This window comes from Miniopterus schreibersii, assembly GCF_964146895.1.
Source record: "Miniopterus schreibersii genome assembly, chromosome: 7".
NCBI classification, from domain to species: domain Eukaryota; kingdom Metazoa; phylum Chordata; class Mammalia; order Chiroptera; family Miniopteridae; genus Miniopterus; species Miniopterus schreibersii.
Genome location: NC_138108.1, coordinates 4679127 through 4697504, shown reverse-complemented (window position 1 = coordinate 4697504; position 18378 = coordinate 4679127). Strand labels below are relative to the sequence as shown.

General features: G+C 35.3%; 1 protein-coding gene across 1 annotated transcript in view; it reads left to right on the top strand.

The window, feature by feature from the left end:
• PSMD1 (proteasome 26S subunit, non-ATPase 1) overlaps window positions 1–18378 on the top strand; it is a 74174-nt gene that overhangs the window by 6871 nt on the left and 48925 nt on the right. The window contains exons 5-16 of the mRNA XM_081143270.1: window positions 2495–2700; window positions 4881–5024; window positions 6990–7216; window positions 9153–9213; window positions 10405–10533; window positions 11074–11162; window positions 11844–11922; window positions 12417–12590; window positions 14190–14301; window positions 14814–15010; window positions 15901–15996; window positions 16987–17051. Coding sequence (XP_080999396.1) covers window positions 2495–2700; window positions 4881–5024; window positions 6990–7216; window positions 9153–9213; window positions 10405–10533; window positions 11074–11162; window positions 11844–11922; window positions 12417–12590; window positions 14190–14301; window positions 14814–15010; window positions 15901–15996; window positions 16987–17051 — 1579 coding nt within the window. The remainder of the gene's footprint in view (window positions 1–2494; window positions 2701–4880; window positions 5025–6989; window positions 7217–9152; window positions 9214–10404; window positions 10534–11073; window positions 11163–11843; window positions 11923–12416; window positions 12591–14189; window positions 14302–14813; window positions 15011–15900; window positions 15997–16986; window positions 17052–18378) is intronic.

The following is an 18378-nucleotide window of genomic DNA, read 5'->3' as shown; positions in this document are numbered from 1 at the left end:
TAAAGTTTTTGCTTTGATGGTGTGAAAAAGGTTGCAAGTAACTTTACTGCTGTTAGATGCTCATTGAATTGGAGTTTTCATTTGTGGATCCTGTGGAAAGAACAGATGGTTTTATTTTATTTATTTTACTTTTAACCCTCACCCAAAGACATGTGTTTTTTTAATTGACTTTTAGAGAGAGAGGAAGAGACATGGATCAGTTGCCTTCCATGTGCACTCCGACTGGGGATTGAACCAGCAACCCTTTGTTGCACAGGACTGCGCACAAACCAGCTGAGCCACTCAGCCAGGGCAAGAACAAATGGTTTTAAAGAATAGATCATATATATAATTTGAAACTAGGGCACTTTTCCTACATTAAGTTATATGTGAGGAGTTGCACTTATCTCTTTTCTCTTATTTGAAGGATTTTTTTGATGAATGTTGATAATTCTTTCCAACAGTGATCAAGTGCTTGTAGTGGTGTTATTTTAAAATTATGCTCTATAAAAATTTTCTTTTTTATATATTTTTATTGATTATAAATTATGCTTTTAAACAGGACTGTTGGTCTGTATAGGGCTGTGAGGTGGTAGATGCCCTCTCTGTCTCTAAAACACTATTTATCATCTTTGCTTGTAGGAGGTGATTGTTGATCAACAGGTGTGTTCTGTTTGCTTTTCTTTATGTGGAAGTAGGGCTCACCCTTCTAGTGTTTTGTTTTGTTTTTAATCCTCCTCTGAGGATATTTTTTCCACTGCTTTTCAGAGAGAGTGAGAGAGAGGAAGAGAGAGACACATCAATTGTTTGTTTCCTGCACGTACCCCAACTGGGGCTGGGGATCATTGCCTGCCACCCAGCTGGCTGCATGCCCTGGCCACAATCAAACCCGAGACCCTTCAGTCCTCAGGCCGACGCTCTAACCACTGAACAAAACTGCCTAGGGCACACCCTTCTAGTTTTATGACAGTCAGAACAGATATTTTTTAAATATCAGAGGAAGTTGTGAGAGGTTATACAAAATAAAAATTGGGAAAGGTTTCCTGTTGTCTTAATATCATAAACAGTGTACATCCAGAAAATTAAGGACTAGTAAGTCTTCTCCCAGTTCTGATAAGACTTCTGCTGGGAATGATTCTGGGATATAGTTATGATATAAACCTGCTAAGTGAGAGCACAGATATAAAACTGGTACTTACCTTTTTTCTTCTCAGTGATAATCTAAGGAAAACTCCCTAAATTCTTTACTTCTGAGGTTCCTTTTTAATGCGTAGAGGTAATATTTTTCTTATTTAACTACATTTGGTTCAAAAAGCTTATATTAGGGCCTGGTAAAGATATTCTGCGACCAGAATTGTTTAAGGTCTGCTTTGTTACTGCCACTTTGTCTTATTAACCATATCTGAACCTGTATAGTTCTACCCGAGTGGACCTTGAATGTCATACATTTCAGTTTTTAAAAGTCCTTTGCTTCCCCCAAAGTATAGATCTATTATGGGCCATCTAATGGACAGCAGTTCTTTATGCTAGTTCAAATCATTTCTGTTTCCTGGGGCTATATTTTGCAACTGTCTTTGTACCCTTTCTTCTTTTTAAAGGAAAGAACAACAAGCCAGTGGATTATAGAGAGGATACTATTGTATATGGCATTCAAAATGGGTAGCTATTTATCTTCCATATGAAGGTGGAAGAAGGCTTAGGGAAATTTCCTTTTTTGTTTTTTCCTAAAAAGTTCAAAGTGTGATTGCAAAGTACTATAAATTGTAAACAAATTTAAGTGTTTTTTTAATCAAGTGCACTATTGGCACCCTTCAATATGTGGCCCCCTCCTCCCCTTCCACCCAAGTAATTGTGAATGTGAAAGCCAACTTGTGCACGTACACCATTGCATGAATTTTTAGACTCCTGCGGGGAGGCAGTGAATAGCTTCCACCCATCTCACACTGAAGCAATGACTATTTCAGTTGATGTACTACAATTACTGGAAAGGTTTTTGGAAATCTTTGGAATTGCCTTTAGAACCTGTGACACATTTGAGGTCATTTCACCATTATTGTACAAAGATGATTTAGACATAGTCCCTTCTGTGAAGGAGCTAATAGTTTCATTAATGTGAGGGAGTCTAATAATTTATTGCCATGTGATAATTGCTACAATAGTCTTTTTTAATATCAATAATAGCAAGTGTCTGTTTTTTTAAAGTGAAACAGCAACTATTTGTAGCCAACTCTGTTGAATAAGCAGCTTAGTTGAGTGATATAATTTTGGTCAAAATAAAGTAACAAGATAGAAATGTTTTCAGTACTATGGGCCTTGTTGGAATTAGTGTGTAGCCCTCCAGTGTAACTGTTATGAAGGGAAGAGTATTAATTTGAATGTATAACTTCTAGCATTTAAAAATTTTGAAATGTGCTCGTTACTCTATAGTCAACCCATAAGTTTTTATGATTATAAGTGTTGGCATTGTCCTTTCTAGTAGTTTGGTCCAATCAGAGTTATTTTATTTTCTTCATAGCAAAATGCATTGATCACTACACCAAACAGTGTGTAGAAAATGCAGATTTACCTGAAGGAGAAAGAAAACCAATTGACCAGAGGTTGGAAGGCATTGTGAATAAAATGTTCCAGCGATGTCTAGATGATCACAAATATAAGCAGGCTATCGGTATTGCTCTGGAGACACGAAGACTGGATATCTTTGAGAAGACTATACTGGAGTCGGTAGGTAGATGATGTGATTTTAGAGATTGTTTTTAAAATAAATTATAAAAACAGAATCTCGTAGGTAGTGAAAAGAAAATCTGGTTTAGAAATAATAAGGTGCTCTTTTGCCTAATGCTTTATTTTATAATTTATATAAGAACCTTGGCTGTGTTTTGTGTTCATTCAATATCTGCTTTGGTCTTACTGCATTTATTCCTTTGAAGTCTTGTGTGGGGAAATTGAATTAATTACCCTGACCTTTTTAAGAAGACTGTATTGATAAACTGCTGTATTATTGTACTTATGGCAAAAACTATAAACTGGATTCCTGGTTTGGGAATATTTTGCAATAATTATGACAACTGTAAATCACCAACCAAAATGGTCAGAAAGGTTCAAGACTGAGTTAGTTGGACATTGATCTGTATGCCATTTGCTGTTCTCCATTAGCTAGCTCTCTGCACTCCAGCCATTTTGACCTCCTCTCAGGTCCTAAATGTACCCTGCCTTGTTCCCCTTGCCAAAAATACTGCCTCATCCAAAATTATTTTTCTTTTTCTTTACCTGCTTTATTTCTGTTCAAGATCCAGAGTTCAGTTTAACTGTCACTTGTTTACAGATCCTTAAATCAATCCCTGCCACCCATACTCTCCTCAACGCCTGCTGCAAAGACTAGCTCCGATTCATTTGTTAATCTCTTGGAGCCCTGTATTTTTTTCATAGTGCTTACCACTATATTAATTGATCAATTGTATTACTAGGCAGTTAATATCTGTCTTTACCACCAGATTGTAACCTCTGTAAGGACAGGTATTTTGTGCCTTGTTCACCACTGCATCCCCAAAGCCCCAGGGCAGTGTGAGAAGCAGTGGTAAGATTCTTTTAAGTGAGTAAGGGAATGAACCACCCACTGTGATAAAATGGCCCGTTTTATACTGTTTTCATTTTTGTGTTGTAGTCTCTCCTTGTCTTCATGAGAATAGAATGAAAATACTTGTTTTCATTTGGTCAACAAAGACTTTTTTATTTTTGAGTGCCTACTATGTAGCAGACTATTCTAGGCATTGGAGATATCAATACCAATAAAGTTCCCGCCCGGATGAAACAGTCCATTGGAGGAATCGGCATCCAGGCAAATAATTACATGGGTAGACGAAGTAGGTTTACAGTTGTTAAATTACCACCCATCATTACCTAAAAGATAAATCATAAGTAAGGATATGTAATAATAATAATAATAATAATAATAAAAAGAAGACAAATAATAAAAGTAAATAATGTAGTAATTACTACTTTAATAATACAGAATAAACTGTTCGTGTATTTACAACTGTAAACCTTTTGCCCACCCCTGCATATAAGGTAAAGGGATGATAAATGTTTAAAAAAAGAATAAAGCAGAATAAGAAATGCATCTTACTTGGCATCCCAGTATACAGCTTTATATAGATATAACTTGTTTTATGAAACAGTACCTACTTTTATTGCTTATAATATAACTGATATTTTTAATTCGTATTTCATTTTAAAAAAATAACAAAAACACTAGTTTCATTAAGTTGATTTCATGAGACACTGATGAGTCATATCTCACTATTTGAGAAATACCCCTGTAGCTCTTCAGTATGCTTATTTATGTCGAAGGACTTTTATAGGTTGGTACCACAAATATTGGGCATGCTTTGGAGAATCAGAAGGAAAATGTACATAGTCTGGAGTTGAAATTTGCACCAGCCAGATGTGACAGCTCTCAAAACTTGAGTCACTTAGAGCTCAATAACAGTTCTGTCACATTTATGTTCCTGGCCAAGACTATAAGCAGTAAGTCATGGAAGAGTCTAGCAGCAAGATTGGAGACAGAAAGACTTGAGTAGACACAATTGAAAAAACATAATGACTCAGTATACAGACAGTTATATGTATCTTTTTAGAATAATTAATAGCCTTACTCTGTTATAGCGCCCTATACTCACGTAGTCCTAGATGATCCTGGATGACCACTATATGTATTAAATTGTTTTCCATTCATTTTTTCATGAAGACAGGGAAATATGTAACTTCCTTTTAAGATTGATATCTAAAAGGGTTTAAATCTTTGGCTGCCTAGAATTAGTAAAGAACATAGATTAAATAATTGATTTTTAAATAGGATGCTTCAGTAATCAGATAATGATGTATCTTTAAATTATTTCTTTCAGAATGATGTCTCAGGAATGCTAGCTTATAGCCTCAAGCTCTGCATGTCTTTAATGCAGAATAAACAGTTTCGGAATAAAGTACTAAGAGTTCTAGTTAAAATCTACATGAACTTGGAGAAACCCGATTTTATCAATGTTTGTCAGGTAATTACATTATGTTACATTACTTTACACTGTACTGCTGGGCTGTGCCTCACTACATTACATAATACTGTGTTTGATTACATTACAGTACTGTAATGGTTTCATATATGTATCTCAGTTGATCTTCACAACAGCCCTGTGAAGATAAAGTATGTAGTTTATATTCCTTTTTACTTATAAGAAACTGAGTCTCACAAAACTAAAAGCTTATTTTGTTAAAATCTATTCTTTCTATTCTTCCCCCCCCCCCTTTTATTGAATTTATTGGAGTGACACTGGTGGTTAACAAAATGATACAGGTTTCAGGTACACAATTCTACAACACATCATCTGTACACTATCGTGTGTTCACCGCCGCAAGTCAAGTCTTTGTCTATCATCTTTTATATCCTGCCCGTATTTTTTTTTTATATTTTGAAAATAATCCAAGCATTTAAGGAAATTTTGGAAACGAAGAAGGTTAAAAAAAGTAAAAGGTAGAAGAAAACATAAAAATAGTACCTATGTTATATCACTCTAGAAAGAATTTCAGGTGTAAAAATTATGTTTGGTTTCATTACCCAAACACAACCAAAACACATTTATGTATATATTTATCTCTTTTCATGTATGAATTTGCTTACACCTTTTTTAAAAATTCAGTGTAAAAAATCTATAAAATTAAAAGTGTATCTTTTCCTTTGTTTGGATCTTTTCTCAGAGGTGATGCATACGTATTTGTCCTTCACTTATTAGCACAGTGCAGCTGCTTCATTCTTTTCGGTGGCTATATTGTATTTTATTGGCTGGAGGTGCAAAGCAAGTTAGAAACAAAAAAACTGGAAAAGTTCCACATTTATATCACCCTAAGTCAGCTTAACATTTTAGTGTATTTCAGTTTTCTCCATATAGGTTTTTGGAGTTTTATTTGCTTTTAAGTAGTATTTAATAATTTTTAAATAGTTTTTTTAAATTTCTATAAAAAACAGTTGTCCTCTGCCTTCTTCCTCTGTGTATTTCAGTTTTATTCCTCAGAGAGAATTTTATTTCTTTTAGCTCTTATTCCTTGTGCCTTTAAAACTTTTTAAATTTATATTTTTAAAATATATTTTTGAACAGGTAATAATACATTCACGTGATTTCAAAATTCAAAAAGAACCAAAGGGTATGCAGTGAAAAGTCTTCTTTTCCACTCATCCTAGCTCCCAAGTTCCCTTCCCTGGAAGCGAACAGTATCAATTAGACATGTCCTTCAATTTAACATTGTTTTATGTTCTAACTCTTGTTCTCTTTCTTGACTATAGTAGTCATTTAGTGGGTGTACCTTGCCTTACTTAGCCAGTCCCATTACTTGCTACTTATTTTGTTTCCATTCTTTTCTGTTCTTAATTTGTACTAACTTTGATTATGTGTTCATTTTAAAATTGAGTTATTTGCTACTGAAGGGAACAAGAAAAGTTTAAATTAATTTTTAAAAGAAAAATTCTAACATTATTGGATAATTTTGTTAAAACATATGGCAGGTCATAAGAATAGTTAGAGAAATGTTTCAAAGTGGTCATTTTAGTTGCACCTTGTCCTGGCCCGGTACAGTACAATGTGTGTTAAATGAATGACTGACTGCTACAACTTATGGTAAAGCAGAAATTACAAGTTAAGGAGCACTTAAATGTAAATTATGGATAAGATTTAAAGAAGCCAAGATTTATTCACCAGCCAGTTACCGAAAACCGCTAATTGCCGGGCATGATATTCGGAGCTCTGAGTATAATTTGTACGGATTATCTTATGGAAGGCAGATTCTATTTTCAGGAAAACTTTATCTAGTGCCAGAATCAGAAGTAGAGTGCTAGATTAGATGGTTAGTCTGCCCCAGCTTGCCTATGCTTATATTTTAAGTTTTCCTATATGTTGACTGTTTGTCACTCTAAGTATCTTGTAGACAGTTTCCGATTATTGTGTAATTGTTCTTTATCTGCATTTCAGTGCTTAATTTTCTTAGATGACCCCCAGGCTGTGAGTGATATCTTAGAAAAACTGGTGAAGGAAGACAACCTCCTGATGGCTTATCAGATTTGTTTTGATTTGTATGAAAGTGCTAGCCAGCAGTTTTTGTCATCTGTAATCCAGAATCTTCGAACTGTTGGCACCCCTATTCCTGCTGTGCCTGGATCCACCAATACGGGTACTGTTCCGGGATCAGAGAAAGACAGGTATAAGAATCTTTTTCTGCATCAGAACTGAACAACCTTTATTTTATTTTGGGAATGTTCATAGTCTGCATATTTTAAGAATAAATTTTACCGTTAGCTTTCATAGATTGTAAAGTTTTATTAAAGCTGTTCTGTTTTGCACTGTGCTGGGCACATTAAGGAAAACCAGAGAAATGGACCTTTCTGGAAAGAAGTAAAAGTGATTTTATGACAGGGAGGGCCTGCCGGACAGCATGTGTACCATATAATCCAGTCAGTTACAAACCTCAGGACAGGCAGGTAGACTAAATTTCAGAAATTTAAGTTAATTAGAAATAAGAAACAGTCTCAGCTTTTTGTGCTTTCATTAGAACTAAATATGTATATGTCTTAGACTGCTACAGTATTAGATTTTATTTTCCTATATTTTGGTACACATTTAGGCCACTTATTAAAAATGTTTAAGTGTGTGTTTGCTGTCACCTGCTTCTTTTGACTGTTGTAAGCCTTTTTGCATTTCTGTATCAGCTTGGGATTGTGTTGAATCTCTTCAGTTTGGAGCAAACTGAAACCCTAACTTTATTGTCTTGTAATCCATAAACATGGTATTCTTCATTGTTTAGATTTTCTTTAGTTTTTCTCAGCAGTGTTTTTTAGATTATAATGCAGAGATTTTGCACATATTTCCCTAAATTTATTCCTAAGTATATTATGATTTTTGAAGCTGTTATAAGTGGTATGTTTTAAAGTTCAATTTCCAATTATTTGTTGTTAATATATAGAAATACAATTGATTTTTGTATATTAATGTTGAGTTCCATAACCTTGCTTAAATCAGTAGGTCTAATAAAATTTTTTATAGATCCTTTCATTGGACTTTCTACATAGGAATCATGTCATTTGTGACTAGATAGAAATTTTACTTCTTCCTTTATAACTTTTATACCTTTTCTCCCTTGTCCTGCATTGTCTAGAGTTTCCAGTACATTATTAGGTAGATGTGATGAGAGTGAACATCTTTACCTTGTTCCGATCTTAGTGGGTTAGTGATTAGTTTGTTTCTTTTTGACTTAAAATTTTTTCTCCTTACTGTCTCTTTTTCCTGTGCCGTAGTTATTTGTTCTCGTGTTCCTTCTGAATTAATCTTCATTTCTGAAATGATCATTTTTCCTCTTTCATTTCTGATTTTACCAAATTCTATTTCATTTCTGAGCTTTTCTAATTCTGATATATAATATTTTATACCTTGTGTAATTTTTTTAATGTCTCACCTTCTCTGAAAATTTTTTTCTTATAACATTTTATGGGATTTTACTTTGACCCTCTTCTGTAGCTTATCTTCCCTGAAATTAGTTTTCCTAAATTTTTACAAAGGAGGTTCATTTAAGAGAGGTTTTATAATTTCACTGCCCTCTAGAACTTCCTCTTCTGTTGTGTTGTGAAGTATTGAACAAATGGTGTCTTAAAGTTCTGAGGTCTCCTGGCTCTGCTTCCTTTCCCACTCTTGCTTGGGCCTCTTTTTCCTTCTGATTTGGATCCTGTGCTCAGCATTTCCTCCTCAGAGCACAGTGCTTGACTCAGAAGGGAGTAGTGGCTGGTAAGTTATAAGTTGTTGCAGCCCAACTGCTTCACGTCAAACTGGTCTTGTAAGCTGTTGGTGATATATCTCCACTTGACTGTGTTTTGGGAACTTGGGCTATACTTTGTCACCTGGTTTTGTTATATTTATAGCTCATGCATTTTGCTAACCTAGTTCATTGCTTTGTGTATTTTAATGAATATATTTGGAGGAAATTCAATATCTGTACCACCTCCATCTTATTAGACTTTTTAGTTTCTTAACAACAATATTTATTAATTTGGACATAGTTCAGATCTTCAATTTGATAACATCACCCACACATACTATTCAGAAAAGATTTATCAGATTAGTAACTGTTGGTTCTTTACGTTTTAGTGAGTCAATGGAAACAGAAGAAAAGACAGGTAGTGTGCTTGTAGGAAAGACACCAGAAGTGGTAAGTGTGCTTTTTGAAGTTGTGGTTGCTGTTTAACATATGGCACAGTACATTGTAAATTATTTTAAAATGTTACATACCTGTTTTTATGGAGGTTTATAATTAGGTTTTATACTGAAGTCATTTTATTTAATTTATCTTTTCTTTATCTTTATTATTGTTGAAAGTTTTACAGATGTCCTCCCTTTTCCCCCCATTGACCTCCTACACCCTACTCCTGCCCCCACCCCGGGCTTTCACCACATTATTGTCTGTGTCCATTTGCATATAAGTTCTTTGGTTATCTCTTCCCACTTCCCCCTTTCCCTTTATTATACATCAGTCTGTTGCATGCTTCAGTGTCTCTGGGTCTATTTTGTTCATCAGTTTATTTTGTTCATTAGATTCCGAGATCATGTGATACCAAAGTCATTTTATAAAACTGGATTTTCTGTAAAAAGTACAATTTTAAAGACTGATCCCAGGGAGCACCTAACTTAGGTGAAATCAATCTTTAGATTCTTACCAATGAGTGAACTCTTCAGAATAACTGAATTGCCTGTCATGGGGAAAGAAAAAGGTATCGCCTCTATATAAATGGCAACTGATTGTAGAGGGGCCAGTTTAGTTCTCTTTGTTTTTTTGTTTTTTAGTATTCATGGTGTATAGAAGAGTTGGCTAAATATTAGAGCAGCAATATGAATGGATATAAGTTTTTCCTTCATCAGGACTTTTGGTTTCTGATGCTCAGGTATATAAACTTCAACTGTTCTTCAACTGGATAGATAGTTTTGTTGATTGATGGCTTTGTAGTTCATGAGATCATATAGATGTGTTGATTAAAGGTGCTTTTGATTTTGTCAGTTTGGATTAGGTAGTTCCTCACCTAAAGTATAAGCTGGCTCTGTATAAAAGTTTTCCTTACATATCATCAGTAATTAGTTATTCTTTTACAGCTTGTTTTTGTTTTGTTTTGTTTTAAAATATTTTACATTGGAAGCTCATTCAGAATGAATTGCATTCTTCCATCAGGCTGGTATCATATCTCAGTGGTATCTAATAAATAAATTATACATGAGTTTTTTTAGATCTTACTGTTAAATAAGTTGTATGTATGAACTATGAATTTCACTGGTTATGGGCTGTTAAAATAAAGTGGCCTTAGTGGATTTCAGTAATATATTTTCATTCTTTCTTTGTTTGTTTTGGCAGAGTCCAGAGCCCAAGGATCAGACTTTAAAAATGATTAAAATTTTAAGTGGTGAAATGGCTATTGAGTTACATCTGCAGTTTTTAATACGAAATAACAACACAGATCTCATGATTCTAAAAAGCACAAAGGTAGGAAATTATAATGGAGGCTTTTTTTATATTTCTTTGTTGAATATAAGTACTTATATTTATTTCTTTTGTTGCGTTTTATTCCTGATTAAGGATGTAAGTTTTTGTAAAAATAACAATGGGAGAAACTCTTAAACTTGTTGAAAAAGAAAGAGAATTAATATTGATTGAGCTCCTATTTTTTTGCTAATCATTAAGAAGTTCATTGGATTCTCTTTTTTTTCTTTTCATTTTCTTTAGCTAACTTTTTAATGTATTTTAATATATACATGTAGCATTTGGATAAAAGGCATCATCAGCATATTGATAAAGAGTTTATGTGTCTGTTTTCCCACTGAACTGCAAACTTGAGAGCAGAGGTTTTTACCATATCATTGTAACTCTTGTTGGGATACTGCTCACAACAGTTATTAACATTAGTTTTAATTGTTGAACAGATAATATATTCTCCTGCTACAAAAAATGGTTGTGTGTTCATGGGTGAGCTTGCAAATTGTATGAATACTCTGCCAATGATAAAAACCTGTTTGTTTTTCTAAGGATGCAGTGCGGAATTCTGTGTGTCACACAGCAACCGTTATAGCAAACTCTTTTATGCATTGTGGAACTACCAGTGACCAGTTTCTTAGGTAAATATACTTGAAAGTTTCCACTTTGTACAGTCATCTTTAACAGAGACTTTGTTGACATTGTTACATGGATATGGAGAATTTCCCCTGCCTGCCAGCCCTGGATTTTAAATTTTATTTTTGCTATATTATATATTTTTTTGCATATGCCTACTTGTTTTTGTTTTTTAATTGAGGCTTTTTCTTTCATTTGTTTTTTAATTTAGCAATTTGAGGGAGAGGAAGGAGGAGAGAGAGCGACATCAATTTGTTGTTCCACTTAGATATGCATTCATGGATTGTTCCTTGTATGTGCCCTGACTAGGGATCGAACCTGCAACGTTGGTGTATCGGGACAACCCTCTAACCAACTGAGCTGCCTGGCCAGGGCCCTATTTATTTTAAGGCAAAATTAATTCTCTTCATTAGTTGGCCTGAGTATCAGCTTTTGGATGAAATATATTAAGCTCAGAAATTTAGTATAGTTTTGTTTTTGTTCATAGTGGAATTACATATTATTCCTTTTTAAAAAGTCCTCAAAACATTAAGAACAACTTAAGAGGTAAAAAAGAATCAGCAGTAATTTGCGTCCCATACCGTGAAATGATTTATAATAGTTCAAGGAAATTTTTTAATACTTTGAAGTCAAAATATTATAAAAAGCTTTATGGAATTTGTTTCAGTAATTTTCTTTTCTTACAGAGATAACTTGGAATGGTTGGCCAGGGCTACTAACTGGGCAAAATTTACAGCTACAGCCAGTTTGGGTGTAATTCACAAGGTAATAATACACTGATCAATGTGAGCAGGCATCAGCACAGAGTAGTTTTTCTGGAGTTAATAAAATATAGAAGTTTACTATAATTCATTCACAAGTGCATTTTGCTGGATCAGCCCTCTTATAGGGAAGGATAAATTAATATATTAAAGTACATATATATGTGTTTGTTTTTTAAAAAAGTGGAAATCCTTTTCCTATGAAGACTAAGCTATTTCTCAAAGGATGAATTGAAATAAGTTACTTGTATAGTCTAAGATGAATATGGGGAAATGTTATAAAATGGAGAAATTGAAGCATTTGTTTCTAAGGATGTGACTGGGTCTCTTAAAGGCTTTTCTCTCATTCAAGTGATAAAGTTGTGTAAGAGAGAGCCCCACTTCCTTCCTTCTCTCTTAGCAAGCGAGCATGCTGGAGAAAAGCAGTAATCATAGAAAATGTTAGCTCTTTTTCTTACTTTCTCTTACTGACACCTTTGTTGTGGCTCAAATTTACAGGGTCATGAGAAGGAAGCATTACAGTTAATGGCAACATATCTTCCCAAGGACACCTCTCCGGGATCAGCCTATCAGGAAGGTGGAGGTCTCTATGCATTAGGTCTCATTCATGCCAATCATGGTGGTGATATAATTGACTATCTGCTTAACCAGCTTAAGAATGCCAGCAATGATGTAAGTGTTAGATTGGAAAACTAAACTTTCATTTGTTAAGAGTCCAGAAAAACATATTTGCCAAATTATTTTAACAAATAGAAATTTTGTTATATTTGGGAATTCCCAAAACAGTGCTGTTCTCATAGAAAAATTTTTTTTAATTTCCTTTCCTTCTCTTTAAGCTAAAATTATGCTGCTCAGTCCTTTAAACCTTATGACAAGCAAAATAAAGTACCCGGTATTTGCAAAACACACGTTGCATTCCCACGCTTTAGAGGTTTATAATGTTACATAGGTGACCTTAGTGATCATTTAGTCTAATCCTATCATTTTACAGAAAGCTAAGGCCCAAAGATATTGCATATACTCTCGGGAATCAGAGTTCTTGCTTGTTTTGATCTTTGATAAGTTTTAAAATGTAAACTTTTGGAAAAACTTAAGTAGCCCTGCCTTATTTTAAGGTACCTTGAAACAGGATTTTAGACTTTAATGTTTATATTAGAGTAGACTTGTTTATTAGAATGCTTTTAGGAGAGTAGCTGAGTCAGCCAAAAAACTTTGTCTCCTTACTTCAGTGAAAAGATTGAGGCCAATAGAAACATCTGTCCTGGCTAGTAAACCCCCTATCCACAGATCTTATCTGCATTTACACATACCTTTACCTCATTTCCTCTGGTCTCAGGTAAAAACTTTCTTACCAGACAAAGCTTTTTGGTTGCCAACAACAGAAACCACCTCTGACTAACTTAAACAATGTTTATTGGAAGTAGTTTCTGTAATTAAAGACGTTGATGAACCAGTTCCCACGAAGATTAAGAACCAGGGCAGCTTTAGGGATCTAGATTACAGGAGCTAATGAAGTTGTCTCTTCAGGGCCCTCTGTCAGGATGAATGAGCTTGAATGTTTTTAGTCCTTGGGTCATTCCACTTAAGAAAGATTAAAATTCTAGAGGAGCATCCACTTGGCCTATCTTGGGTTATACATAGTCCAACACTTTAGCTAGAGGAAGATGGGAACTTCTTATGATAGTCCCACCAAGACTAATCAATGGGGGAGGAGGAGTCTTCAAGCAAGATTGGGATGCTATCACCAATACAGAGATGCTATGCACTCAAAAATGACAGGAGACAAAGTGTCCCTCTTCAAGTAAAGACCAACTCTTGCTCTTGATTCCATTTTCTCCCACTTTATTCACAGCTTTTTCCCATTAGATACCTTTTTCTCCTGTTCAGCCTCCCTCTATGCTGCCTTTCCTCCCAGCCCAGAAGCATATTCATGTCTCACCCACCCTAACAAAAACTTCCTTGGGCACTTGCTTCTTCCTCTTGTTGTCATCTTTCCCTTCCTCTTACATAAATGTATTGAAATAGAGTTGTAGTCTCACTCCACTTTTTTTTTCTAATTCACTTCTCAACCTATGGTGTCAGCAAGCACCATTCTTTTGAAACTGAAATTTCTGAGGTTACCACTGGCCGCCTGATTTTCAAATCCTTTGATCGTTCTAATTAGGCCGACTGCTCTACGTATTTATATCAAAATATATTTTGAAATTAGAATAAAAGCTTGGATTTTAAGTACAATGTACCACATCAATGGAGCCCATGCTTTTTCTCTAGATCGTTCGACACGGTGGCAGTCTGGGCCTTGGTTTGGCTGCCATGGGGACTGCACGCCAGGATGTGTATGATTTGCTAAAAACAAACCTTTATCAGGATGATGCTGTGACAGGTGAGTGATTCTTTCTAAACAAATTTTAGGATTACTTAATGTAACTATAATATTTGTTTTCTACTTATAATTTGTAGCCTCTTAAAAATCTAACGATTTCTGTACTTGAAGAGGGAGTGGATTTTTTCCGCATTTGTCAAACTCATAAAAATATGTTTTATGATATATAGGCTTTTAAAAATAGGATAGCCTGTGTGTCTCTCTGTATAACTGACTTTTGAAATACACATTTATTAGAATGATCTACTTGTATCATAGGACTATATACTGCTTGGTGATAATGTAGAAAAAATGTCATAATGTCTCCTTTGAAATCACTATGGTGCCTTCAGTTAAGATTTTAAAAGAAAATAGCTATAAATATACATCCACATAAAATATCCTCTTTTTTTTCAGATGGTTTGGAAAACTGCACTCAGAAACTAATGGTTGTTTTGATAGTTGATGCTAATTGCCACTTGCAGTAGGATATGTTGTACTGAGTTTATGTACTTTAATTTTTTGCTCACTAGGGGAGGCAGCTGGCCTGGCCCTAGGTTTGGTTATGCTGGGCTCTAAAAATGCCCAGGCTATTGAGGATATGGTCGGCTACGCACAAGAAACTCAGCATGAGAAGATCCTGCGTGGCCTTGCCGTTGGCATTGCCCTGGTGATGTACGGAAGGATGGAGGAGGCCGACGCGCTCATCGAGTCTCTCTGCCGCGATAAGGTGAACCCACTGCACCGGTCCTCATCTCCCCGCACTCCCTTACCGCCCAGTTAGCTCCACCATTCATGAAACACTCAGCTTCACTGGAACTTCCTCTGTTCCCTTCAGAACACCTAGCGACATTTGTTAATAAAACCTTTCACAAGATATATAAAACCCAATAGAATTTAGAAAAGAAAAACACTGATTAGAAGATGTGAACTGGAGTATTTTTAGGATTTTAAATTTAATGAAGATTTCAGATCAATGATTTTCAGATAAAGAAATCCAAAGTTTTTTAGAAATTTACAGGTTGATTCATTTTACTTCATTGTTTTTCATCAAAAAATAGTGCCAGTCTCTACTTACTTATTTGGATGAGGTTTTTCCCACTGCCTTTGTTTGATTTTCACAGTGGTATTGGTTATTATAAGTGGTCAGCAGTAATACTGTCCTCTTTAATCTGATTAAAAGAACCACTGCTATAATTTACAATAAAACTATTTTGCTCAACTATCAGACCTCCATGTCTCTTTTACTCAGCAATCAGTGCCCAAGAATTAAATGATAAAGCAAGTTAGAATGTGGAATAGAAGCAGGCTTCTCTGTTGTTCATTTGATAAATGGAAGTTGAGGGTCACAGGGCAGTAAGTGTTGATCTGAGTTTATACTTCCTGAAAAGTTCAAGACCGAACAGGCATGTTGCACAGAATGTTGGGAATTTCACGCAGTTAATTCCACTCATGTTAGCCTATGTCCCCGTTCATTTAGAAAATACCAACAAAAGAGTTTTTGAGTTCATCTTTTCCTGCCTAAAACGAACTCTCCCTGTGCATACAACTATACCCGTTAGTCTGTAGAACTTACTGTTTGAAATAAGTTGGTGATTGATGTTGAATTATTTTTTTTAGGACCCAATTCTTCGACGGTCTGGAATGTATACCGTAGCCATGGCTTACTGTGGCTCAGGTAACAACAAAGCTATACGACGCCTGCTACATGTTGCTGTAAGTACTGGGACGTTTTTGGGGGATGGGACAGAAGGGAAAGTTTGCTGATGGACCCTAAGTGTCTGATTGAGTGCAGCACCCATGCCACATGACCACCAACAGTGGTCTCAGGCTCTGATTCTCATTCACAGGACATTATCAGCCATATCCTAGCAGTGTGAATGAAAGTCCTTAAAGTTATTCAGGTGCAACTTCTGAAACCTATTTGAAAGGGCACCCTCATTGTAAGAGACAAGACCATGTGAGTGTGTGCAGCCACTTAAGGATCAGGGAATCCAATGAACAATAGGAACCACTTCTTTTCATAGCCTGTGACGTTAGCTTTCACATACCCCCAAGGGAAATGCTCTATTCTAAGAGATACATTTCACAGGAAAGCCAATGCCCGTGTTTTCCAAGAGGCTTTTTCCACTCAGTCCTCCTAATCCAGATATAGCTTATCAACAATAAATAATATTACCTGGTAACACAGTAGGCATTCCACATATGTCTTAGCTCAATAGATTTCTACTCATGGTGCTGGGAGAAGATAAACTCAAGGTCATCTTCCCATGCAGAATGGGTTTAAAACTATCATTAACTCCTTCCCATAGACACATCCCACAGTACTTATTAGTAATTTATCCTTTATCATTGCAGAATGTGGTACATTCTAAGTGTTTGCATTTTGCTTGAACCTTAGGACATAAGTTTTTGAAAATAACATTGAAGGAATGGTTAGATTTTCAGTGTAGCCCACAAAAGCTATAATGCAGCTGAAATAGTCTTTAAAAGTAGCCCTGAATCTTAAACACCACCAAGTTTTAAAACTTGTAAGCCCTGAAGTGGAGAAATTTTCAGACAAGTTTTTCTAAATTGGGGAAAGACATTCTAATAAAGGAATAACGTATCAGTGAGGTCTGACTTATGTTTCAGTGATGTGGGCCCCATCAGTTTGCCCCAGAATAGAATGCATGGTATAATGTAATCCTTTAAATGTTTTCTTAGGTGAGTGATGTTAATGACGATGTCAGAAGGGCAGCGGTAGAATCACTTGGGTTCATTCTATTCAGGTAATAATTTCTAACTTCCAGTTCCATTTGTATTCCATTTCTTTTTATAGTAAGTAACTAAACAGAAATCTGAGGCATATATTAAGATTAGTATTGTTCCCCTGAAAAAGAAGGAAATATGTCTTGGGATTCTGATAACCTATTTGAGAAGTAGTAAAATGACTTAATTATTATTTCTCTTTATTTTTTCATAATGTTTCTGCTTATTCACTTAATTTTTTAAATCTGAGTAACACCTTCAGTACTCCTCTTTTCATATGTATTGATAATTCAAATGGAATGCTCTCTTTTTCACAGCTTTATAGAGTTCATGAAGCTTTCATGAAGGCAAAAGGTAATAGGCTTTGTTTAAATGCAAAGGGACAAAAAATTGCAGATTTTAAAATATTATTTTGGACTTGAAGATTTGGAGATACCCTTGGCAGTATAGCATAGTTGTGATTAAGAGGACACACTGAAACCAATCTGCCTGTATTGAATCCTGGCTCCACCACTTATTAGCTGAGTAACTTTGGGCTTGTTACTTAGACTCCTTGAGCCTCAGATTCCTTGTCTGTGAAAGGTATAATATTAGTACTTATTTGAGAACAGTGTTTTTTGATGATTATCTAAAGCTTTTAGGACAGGCTCTGGCAATAGTGAGTGCTGTTTAAGTCTGCGTTAGTGTTAATTATAATAGTGGTGGTAGGTGCAGTAGTACTTCTTCCAGTAGTTCTCACTGTCTGCTTAGCTCCGATCTCAGATAACACTGTTTTGTTTTTATCTTAAATATAACAAAGGAGCCCGGCTTGGCTCGGCTCAGCCATTGAGCATCAACCTAGGATCAAGGAGATTGTGGTTCGATTCCCAGCCAGGGCACATGCCCAGGTTGAGGGCTCCATCCCTAGTCGGGGGTGTGCGGGGGCAGACGATCAATGATGACTCTCTCATCATTGATGTTTTTCTCTCTCCCTCTCACTTCCTCTCTCTGAAATCAATAAAGATATATTTAAATATATATATATAGCCCTGCCGGGCGTAGCTCAGCGGTTGAGGGTTGACCTAGGATCCAGGCAATTGGGGTTTGATTCCCGGTCAGGGCACATGCCCGGGTTGCAGGCTCGATCCCCAGTCGGGGGGGTGCAGGAGACAGCCAATCAATGACTCTCATCATTGATGTTTCTATCTCTCTCTCCCCCTCTTCTTTCCTCTCTCTGAAATCAATAAAGATATATTTTTTAAAAATAAGTAAATAAAAAATAAAAAATTATGTGTATATATATATAATATATTTATATATATATATATATATATATAAAACAAAGGAAAATTAAAAGTACTTTTAAGC